Consider the following 9409-nt stretch of genomic DNA (forward strand, 5'->3'; position numbering starts at 1 on the left):
ATGACAAGAGAACAAAGTAGAGAGAAAATGACAACAAGATGCTGCCATTCGGTGGTGTCCTGACTCCTGAGTGGTGTATATGCACATCAGAAGCAAACCTTATCTTTTGATTCCCTTTGTCTTATTGCCTGTGGTGGTATGCAACGCAATGCAATGCATGATTAAGATTCCTTTTAATTTTTGCAACTTTTAATACTTTTGAAGACTTTGGTGACATTCTGACAAAAAAGGGAAACAGAACTTGGTGCCATCTGATCAAATGATTGCTGCCAGGTTGTTATCTCAAGGCAGTCTGGTAACATGGGATGAGAGGTGTCTTGTCTTTCCAAGGTACTGATGGCCTTAATTCTATAGCTCACCGGCCGGGAGTCTTTCTTGGACCTGCCATTGCTACTCCACTGCAAAAGCAGCAGAACAAGGTAAGCAGCAGAACTCCTTTCTCCTTAATCCAGTGTTTTGAGGTAGGCATCAAAGCAGCTTGCAGTGTGTCATCTTTTTCAGATTATCCAGCATATTTTCTCGTGAATTTCTGTTGGGTTCAGGGGCAGTGGTGGCACTTTATTTGTGACTGTGGGTTGGGTCTGGCTGATAATGAAATTAGTCAAGAACAGCTGAAGCTACTGTTTGCATCCAAAACTATATTAGCTCGGGATCTTGGATCACACAATAGTTGAGATGATATTTGATTGAGTGGTGCGCAGATCATACCTCGGGATGCATGTTCAGTGATCTCACTTGGATTAAATTCCAACCTAGTTTAATTGTATATCGTATTTTTAATTTTCGTCAAGCCATTTTACTAGAACAGTTCAATGGGCCCGCCTGGCCGACGCACTTGCATCCACTCCTAACCATATAGTACATCCTGATGTTCGAAGCGAGGATTCTGCCCTCACTTTTCTTATCTTGTCAGAGCAACCAACAAGAAAATATACTTGATCTTTGTATCGCTGTCCTAACATATTTCCCTTGCTGCAGATTCAGGTTAGCCCACTATACTATCTGCTTTCAAGGAAGAAAATCCGTTGGGAATGGATGCAATGTCATCTGAAGAATATGCTTCGCAGTCGAAGTTGCTGCAAGAATTCACCAATGTCCCTAGCATTGGAAGTGCCTGGCTTTTCAAGACAAACAATGGTAAGGACTGTTATTTCTACATATACATGCCTCATTCACAATCATCATCTACTTCTTCCCGATCAGGAGCTACATCAAAGCTGGTCTAATTAATTCGTTCCTCGCTTCGTCATTGCAGAAGACAGATCCACAGCAATGTTTTCCATTAGCCAACCGGACCTGCTGGCGAACAACAAGAGGAAATGTATTTTGCATTCTCACATTGTGACACGTGCAACCATGCCTGTCGAGTGTCACTGGTCTCCTTTCCCTACTGAAATGACAGGAGTGTCGGTTGTCGTTCCATCCCCTTCGGGGTCGAAGCTTCTTGTGGTGCGGAATGGGGAGAAAGGTTCACGTACAAGACTTCAGATTCTTAATCAATCACATGTGCAGAAAGAGATACATGTTGATCAGTCTATCCATGGTCCACTTTATTCAGATGAGTGGTAAATGTGCAGCATAAAGACTGCCTGCATTTCCAGCCTCTTCACCCCTATATGTAACATATGACATTATGCTTGTTGCTACTGCAGGTTTCAGGGGATTTCCTGGAACCAAGAAGAAACTTTCATAGCGTACATCGCTGAACAGACACCTCAACCAAAACCAGCTTTCGACGATATCGGGTATAGGAGAGGAGGCTCTTCTGAAGAAGACTGTAATAGCTGGAGGGGACAGGGGGATTGGGAAGAGGATTGGGGTGAAACTTACTCCAGAAAGGGGAGACCCTCACTGTTTGTTCTTGATATTGCCAGGTCTCCTTCTTAGCACCTTCTAATGAACATGACTGTTGCCAATCCTTCATCCATCAGAAACATGGCTTATACTAAACCAAAGCAGGTATCGATCAATTGATGTACTTTCGTGCATGCAGCGGAGAAGTACGTGCTGCTAGAGGCATTACAAAATCAATGAGTGTTGGTCAGGTTGTTTGGGCTCCGCCATCTTCAAGAGGCCGTCAAAATCTTTTGGTCTTTGTCGGATGGTTAGAACGCAACGGGTTTCAGAGCACCGCTAGAAAACTCGGCATCAAGTACTGTTCTAACAGGCCATGTTCTCTCTATGCGATTCATTCCCCTTTTGAAGAAGAACCAAATGCCGAAGACACGTCCGTTAGGTGAGCTCATGCTGTAACTTTGGAATTTTATAATATCTGCATACTACTGTTTTGTTCAAATGGAAGGAGAAACAGACTCTTAACTGTATGTAATATGATACATCCTTTTTTATTCTTCCAGTGGTAGTAAATCATCATCTGCTTCAGTGGCAACTAACTTAACCCCAATCATAAGCAGCGCTTTCTTTCCACGGTTCAGGTATGCTTGTATTAACAATCTTGCTCCTTCTTGAACACTCGGATCTCAAACCGATACGTTTCACTGAATGGCTCATGTTTTTTTGTCAAAAGCAAGGATGGAAAACTCCTGGTGTTTCTATCCTCAAAACGTGCAGTAGATAGTGGAGCGCATAATGCCACGGATTCACTGCATCGGATCAACTGGCCTTCTGACTGGAAAGCAGATCAACAACTCAGCGCGACCGATGTGGTATGGCCATATATATAATCTGCTTATCCCACTATGATCTGCGCTCTGAACCGTTTGAATTACGCCAGGTTCCTGTTGTAATGTGCCCTCAAGATGGATGTTTTCCTGGGCTATACTGCTCATCCATGCTGTCTGATCCTTGGCTTTCTGATCATCGCACGATGGTATTGACATCTGCTTGGAGAAGCACTGAAGTGATACTGTCAATAGATGTGTTAAGGTAGTAAATAAATAAAACTTGCCGGCAATATGCACCTTCTCCAGACCTTAAAGGATCACTTTTCATACCTTTTTTTTGTGTCTGTGTTTCATTTGTCAGTGGGGAAGTAACCAGGATAACTCCAGAAGACTCAGATCACTCATGGAGCGCCCTCGCAATAAGTGGCAACAATGTCCTCTCTGGTAATTCCACTTGCAATCAGGGGAAGTGTGTTTATCCATATAATCTTCACATTTTGAGTGCTGACAATATGTGTTTCTCTTCCGACCGTACTAGTGTCGAGTAGTCCCATCGACCCTCCTCAAATCAGGTATGGCCGTCGAGCATCAACAGAGGATCATGGTACACATGCATGGGTCTGGGACGAAGTTACGAGCCCGTTGACAGCAGCCAGTAACAAGGTTCCTTGCCGACTGCTGCAAATTTCTTAGTATACCCGATTTCTTTGCTCAATAATTTACTCAAACATCGTTTTTTTCGCATGCCGCAGGTTAAGGCTTTGCTATCTGGTCACAAATTGAGCATACTCAGAATCCCGGTCCCTAACCCCTCCGTTGAACTCTCTGACGGTATGGCTTCATGATGAAAACAAATGTTGTGAGCTATTATATACCATCCTCCACAAGATTATACTCCCTCCGTCTCAAAATTCTTGTCTTAAATTTGTTTAGATATGAATGTATCTAGTCAAGTTTTAGTATTTAGATACATCCATTTCTAGACAAAGCTAAGACAAGAATTTTGGGACGGGGGGAGTACATAATTTATTAATTTGCCTATCCTCAGGTGGTCAGCTTCCATTTGAGGCCATCTTTGTGTCCTGCGAGGATGGTTCACAGAAACCAACTGTTTTGATCCTTCATGGTGGCCCGCACTCGGCATCTGTATCAAGCTATTCAAAATCATCGGCGTTTCTCGCGTCACTCGGGTTTAACCTGCTTGTCGTAAATTATAGGTAGGCAGGGTTTTTTATCTTGAAATTTCTCTGCATGAGTTATGACAAATGATGAGCAATGGGTGTTAGTTCTTAGTTGTCATCATCGTCATCATCATCTTACTCACGCTTTGGTGTAAATAAAAAAGAGGTACGCTGGGTTATGGGGAGGAGGCTTTGCAGTCACTCCCTGGGAAGGTTGGATCACAGGTGGGTGGTAGTGGTACTCTCCAATTGTGTTGTTGATGGTTGTCCTCTGCTTGTGAAAACAATGAAATTTCTGAACAGGATGTCAAAGATTGTCTTGCGGCGCTAGACCACACGATCAAGGAAGGACTGGTGGATGCATCCAAAGTAGCGGTTGTCGGGATCTCGCACGGTGGCTTCTTGACAACCCATTTAATTGGCCAGGTGAGCATCCTATATAGCAACCATGAGAGGCACAGTTGAATGCTTCATACTTGCACTTTTTTTTTTGTCTTCTTCATCTTCTCGTGGTTAATTTGTCACTTTTTCTACAGGCTCCCGAGAGGTTTGCCGCGGCGGCGGCTCGAAACCCTGTGTGTAACCTGTCACTGATGATTGGCACCACAGACATCCCAGATTGGTGCTACGCCGTGGCCTGCGGGGCTGAAGCGAGACGCCTTGCCTCTGAATCACCTCCACTTGACCATCTTCGAATCCTGCACCAGAAATCACCAATTGCCCACATTTCAAAAGTATGACCTTCCTTCCTTCTCTGCCCTGTAGTCGTTGTCGGGACAGCTAAAAACATGTTAGGGTAAACTCGACCGATTCTGGTTCTGCAGGTGAAAGCGCCTTTGCTTATGCTTCTCGGGGGAGCGGATCTTCGGGTGCCCGCTTCCAATGGCCTACAGGTGCGCGCATCCATAGCTTTTGACATGGTATATTACTAGCATGTACTCCCTCCGTCCCAAAATAACTGTCTTAACTTTGTACTAGCTCTAGTATAAAATTGTACTAAGCTTAAAAGACACTTATTTTGGAGCGGAGGGAGTAACAAACTTGCCAGCAAATATGAAACGATCTTGTGCTTATATATACCTTCTTTCCGTGGTATTACTTGCCATTTCAGTACGCAAGGGCTCTGAGAGAAAGAGGAGTCGAGATCAAAACCATCATGTTCCCAGAGGACACGCACGAAATCGATATGTAAGCCAGACTAAACTGATTCCCGCTCCCAGTTTGTGGTTTTTATCATGGTCGTTTCATCTTGGTTGGGGTTAATTTGGTCTGCAGACCGCGGTCGGACTTCGAGAGCTTCCTCAACATGGGAGTCTGGTTCAGGAAACATCTGAAGCAGATCTGACCCAGAGAGTTTCGGGAGCTTCCTCGACATAGCCACAGAACTTCGAAGCTTCTTGGCGATTTTGTCTTTTTTGTGAGGCGACTGAAGCATTTTGAGGATCGACAACTAGTATATATTTCTCCCAAATTATGAGCGTAAAGAGATTGATAAAAATGAACAGCATCAGTCTGTGGTTATTGGTTGACGCAGCCTGGGCAATGTGAGTTTAACTTCTGTTTGTGGAGTAGTAGGCCTCTAGCCTGCAGGATCAAAATGAACGAAACTACAAATTAACTCTAGAACTTTTCAAAAAACTGGCGGTGTTTTCAAGCCCAGCTGATTGAGGAACATCACTGAGTATACTAACTTATATTGAAGGACGCCAATGAGTACCACCAGGGATGGCAAATTTAGTTGATAAGCATGGCAATTCCGTCCTCACTTTATTTTCTAATTATAAAAGCGTGGCATCAACTGATGTCCTAGTTTCTGGATGTGCATCGATATGTCGGAGTTGGCATCCTAACAGCTGGTGGTGTCGATTTGCGCAACATCATCGACGCCGGAGGAGTGCATAATAATGATGTCAGCGATGGTGGCCTACGCTGGTCATTGCGGCAGGGGCGGGGGCAGGAGATCAAGACACGCAAAACAACACATTTAATTTGTGCTTTGGAAAACAGTGGCTAAGATGTGTTTGCAATGATTCGGAGTGAGGGATGTGTTCAAATTACGTCATGATTGAAACATCAAGAGTCAGTTGTCGAGCCGTAGGGCCTATCTGTCGTGTGGGTTACCTCGGTGATTAAGATAAATCAGACAAAAGCGTGGGGCATTTAATGACTATACCTCATGTATCTCCAAGGATTGGCTTCTAGTGCGGAGATGAAGGTTTCGGTAACTGATCTGTCCCTTTATAAAAGTTGGACGGTCAGACGTCACCGATGTAACACGCGCTCGTACAAGATGTCGCATTGCGCTCTGTTTCTTCTAGTGTGCCTCGTAATTGATCTCTTCTTTCTTCGTGTTGTTTCTTTCCATACAAAAGATGATTTTTATCTATGTATGACTTCTTTTCATGTGAAAACAAAACAAAGAGAATTTCGCAATCTCTTGCATCAATTAGTCATTGTTTGTTTGTTTTTGAAAAGGAGGCATACCCCCTGCCTCTACATCAATTAATGCATACATCCATTTCATTAGTCATTGGTGACAATATCAGATGAAATATCTCAAATTTTATAAGATAAAACGCTTTAAACAACTATGTGATGAGGGTAACTCATCAACAACATGTTATGTATTTGGACTTATTTACGTCTAACGGTACTTTTGGCTAGTTTAGGTCCCAAAGTTATCTTGGCTCGTAAAGGCCCGTGTAGGTCTGCCCTGTCCCGGGAAGACGACATGGGTAGGAGCCAGTCCTACTTAATGACTTGTATCTCAGCTCACATCGCGCTGCCCAAGCAATAGTCGATGTAGTCATAATTGTTCTCATGAGTCAAAAATGGGTCAGGGGTTGATTTGAAAACCGGATGGTTTGTTTGGGTGTGGGGCGACCAATTTTGAAGTTGGGACTGAATCTTAAAGCAAGTTGCAAGTTTTGGGTTGCAAAGTAGACTTCTCTGAAAGAAAACAATAATATCTTTTGATTTTCAAAATTATATACTCGTGTATATTATGTTGCTTGCCTAGGTGTCATCTTTAGACCAAATAATAATGATAAAACCCTGAGCGGTTCACATAACGAAGGGACACGTGAAATTCACTCGGATATGTCTAAAAAACTAATGCGACATTCATCCCAGTACACACGCAATTTGTATGATGTATTAAAAAGTAAAGTAGTACATCACACTTTTCTCTTATTTCTTTCTTTCTAAAGCACACATCACATTTTTATTGCTCCTTCCACACCAATACAGACACAGTTTTCAAGCTGAACATCATGAGCTCAGGTTCGACTCGTGGGTTCTGATGATCGTGGGCACAAGTGTTGAAATGTGAGGTGGGTCTAGAGCCCATACGACGATTTTAGAAAAATCTCTAAGGGCCTATGTAGGTGACATGATAAGGAGTGATGAAAAGTTTAGTCCCACCTTGTTAGTGGAGAAGGAGTTGGACCTCCTTATAAGGGTTTCTTTTTCACATGCTATTGGAGCTTGAGAAGAGAAGAGGCTCGACTCGGACGTTGGTCTAGCCCACATCTCTCCACCCGGACGCGCCGAACGCCACCGTCTACTTCTTGAAGCAGTTCTTAACGTGATCAGAGATAAGCTGGTTGCCGAATGGGAATGAGGCTGAGGTTAAGCTGCCTCTAGTCCACCTCCATATCATTTTTTTCAATCATGTATTATTCGTGGCACAAGGATGCACCTCAGTAATATGAATTGAAGATGTGTTGGATTATTTATACTAAACTTTAATGCTTTTGTTATAATTTTGATCTTTCGGCATATGATTTTTATATACTATACTTTGCTATTTATTTTACCAAAATTAATCATATAACAATGTTGCTAAACATTAACTACATTATATAGTTATTATGTCTTCCATTGCTAACATTTGCACAAAATGTAAACAATGGTTCAGAAAGAATGTGACCCCAACTTCGTTTATCCTTTTTTTCTTTTAGGGATAATGCAAATGGGAAAAAATATTGTTAAATTGAATATTTGTACATCAAAGAAAAATGTAAAGAACAAAAAAAATGCTCTTTCACCAATTAGTTTGTCCTACTTGGATGAAATGTGGATATATGTATGCGTCCACTTCTTTTGAACTTTTCTGAAATATCTCGGCAGAGGTTCATGCTGGTAACAAATATCATGGATATGCGTTTTCAGGATGTTTGATAATCCGAGCAAGTCAAAAGTTTGAAAGGTGCAGAAGGTTCTTATGAGGGTTGTTGTGCTCAACTAGTCGGTGATGTTGCAACACAAACTTGAAAACCACATGCATTCTGCTCCATATTTTGGTTGGCGTTATGTTATACTCAGTGTTTTATATATTTGTTAAGAAACAGTGCCTTTTCCCCCTTTATCTTGAACAGAGCTAGTCCTAGATGATTACCCCATCTGTACTAAATGGCGGCCGCAAAGCCCGTTTAATTATTCTTGTTAGTTTGATAGTTTATTTTTTTGGTAAAAAAAACTTTCTTAAATTATTTGACCGATTATTGCGTTTAACTTGGCTTAAACGGTGCACCATTTACATCCCTATATTAACATAATACTCCCTTTGTTCCTAAATATAAGTCTTTTAAGCGATTTCACTAAGGGTCTACATACGAAGCAAAATGATTGAATCTATACTCTAAAATATGTCTATATACATCCGTATGTAGTGCATTAGTGAAATCTCTAGAAAGACTTATATTTAGGAACGGAGGGAGTAGTATATTTCTGCAGCTCAATTTAACTCCTTACATTAGTGTTTCATAGCTTAGTAATACTAGTAATCATGCACGTGCAACGCACGTCTTAACTGTCATCATCACTCACTATGTTCTTCTTAAGTTAAATCTACTACCCCTCCCAAACCTAAATGGGCGTTGAATGCCTACAGTTAATGATCAGAGGACCAGCCATGTTCTTATGTTTCTATCTACAGGGATCTTAGTGTGTTGACAGAATCAAAATACATGTGGCCTCAAAATAAAAATATTCATTGATTTTACAGGTAATACTTCAGAACTAACCAACAGCAGGATAAATCATGGCCATATTTTGTATGGACAGGTTTGCTAGCAACCAAAACGTACCCAATATGCATAACCTTTGGCATGCGATCCAAAGGGCCGAGCTCCCACAGCTCCAAGCTGCCGCTGCCATCCCGTAGGCTTGCGTCGGTGCCGTACGCGGTGCGCCGCCTCTCGCCAGAGTCCGTCGCAATCGGAGGTTCACCGTCAAGGCCGCCATGCCCCTGCCCTTCCTCCTCTCCCTTCCTTCTGTTCTTCTATATATCTCCTCCTCACCTTCGAAGTTGTGTCTCCTTGGAACTGCAGCAGGCCATGGAGAAGCTCAGCAACCGCCGCAGTCCATCCGACTTGCCGGAGCCGCCTGTCGTACAAACATCATTTAATGGCAACCAAATCTGCATATAACCCTGCATGATTTAGTACCTTAAGTTGTGCTCTATTATAATAGTTGATTAGAGTGATTAAACCCCCAAGAGTATACATAAGCTATACCTGTTCCCGAAGTTGCAATCATTAGGTTGAGAAGGAACAAAACCAAATGAGATGCTTTCGCACTGATCAAAGAGCAATCCATTTG

The 9409-nt window shown here is 42.4% G+C and overlaps 1 protein-coding gene across 2 annotated transcripts; it reads left to right on the forward strand.

Moving 5' to 3' along the window:
* The first annotated feature begins 168 nt into the window (after positions 1 to 168).
* Positions 169 to 5368, forward strand: LOC123404082 (acylamino-acid-releasing enzyme 2-like). 2 transcript variants are annotated; one of them, XM_045098010.1, is made up of 18 exons: positions 169 to 419; positions 979 to 1137; positions 1256 to 1565; positions 1653 to 1874; positions 1994 to 2236; positions 2358 to 2435; positions 2528 to 2666; positions 2735 to 2886; positions 2986 to 3068; positions 3163 to 3287; positions 3377 to 3455; positions 3673 to 3841; positions 3970 to 4030; positions 4109 to 4231; positions 4342 to 4539; positions 4630 to 4725; positions 4917 to 4993; positions 5081 to 5368. In XM_045098010.1, exons 2-18 carry the CDS (start codon positions 1032 to 1034, stop codon positions 5148 to 5150), a joined length of 2331 nt encoding a protein of 776 aa, XP_044953945.1. In that variant the 5' UTR covers positions 169 to 419; positions 979 to 1031; the 3' UTR covers positions 5151 to 5368. The 2 variants fall into 2 exon arrangements, with proteins under 2 accessions (XP_044953945.1, XP_044953946.1); XM_045098011.1 differs by having other exon boundaries at positions 4630 to 4698.
* The last annotated feature ends 4041 nt before the right edge of the window (positions 5369 to 9409 follow it).

The sequence above is a fragment of the Hordeum vulgare genome, chromosome 6H, assembly GCF_904849725.1.
Source record: "Hordeum vulgare subsp. vulgare chromosome 6H, MorexV3_pseudomolecules_assembly, whole genome shotgun sequence".
NCBI classification, from domain to species: Eukaryota; Viridiplantae; Streptophyta; class Magnoliopsida; order Poales; family Poaceae; genus Hordeum; species Hordeum vulgare.

Bases quoted from the DNA above. Each gene is read 5' to 3' on its own strand.
- LOC123404082 (XM_045098010.1), top strand. From the start codon at position 1,032: ATGGATGCAATGTCATCTGAAGAATATGCTTCGCAGTCGAAGTTGCTG. The intron at 1,566-1,652 runs GTAAATGTGCAG...TTGCTACTGCAG, and splicing joins CCACTTTATTCAGATGAGTG to GTTTCAGGGGATTTCCTGGA. The intron at 1,875-1,993 runs GTCTCCTTCTTA...TCGTGCATGCAG, and splicing joins TTTGTTCTTGATATTGCCAG to CGGAGAAGTACGTGCTGCTA.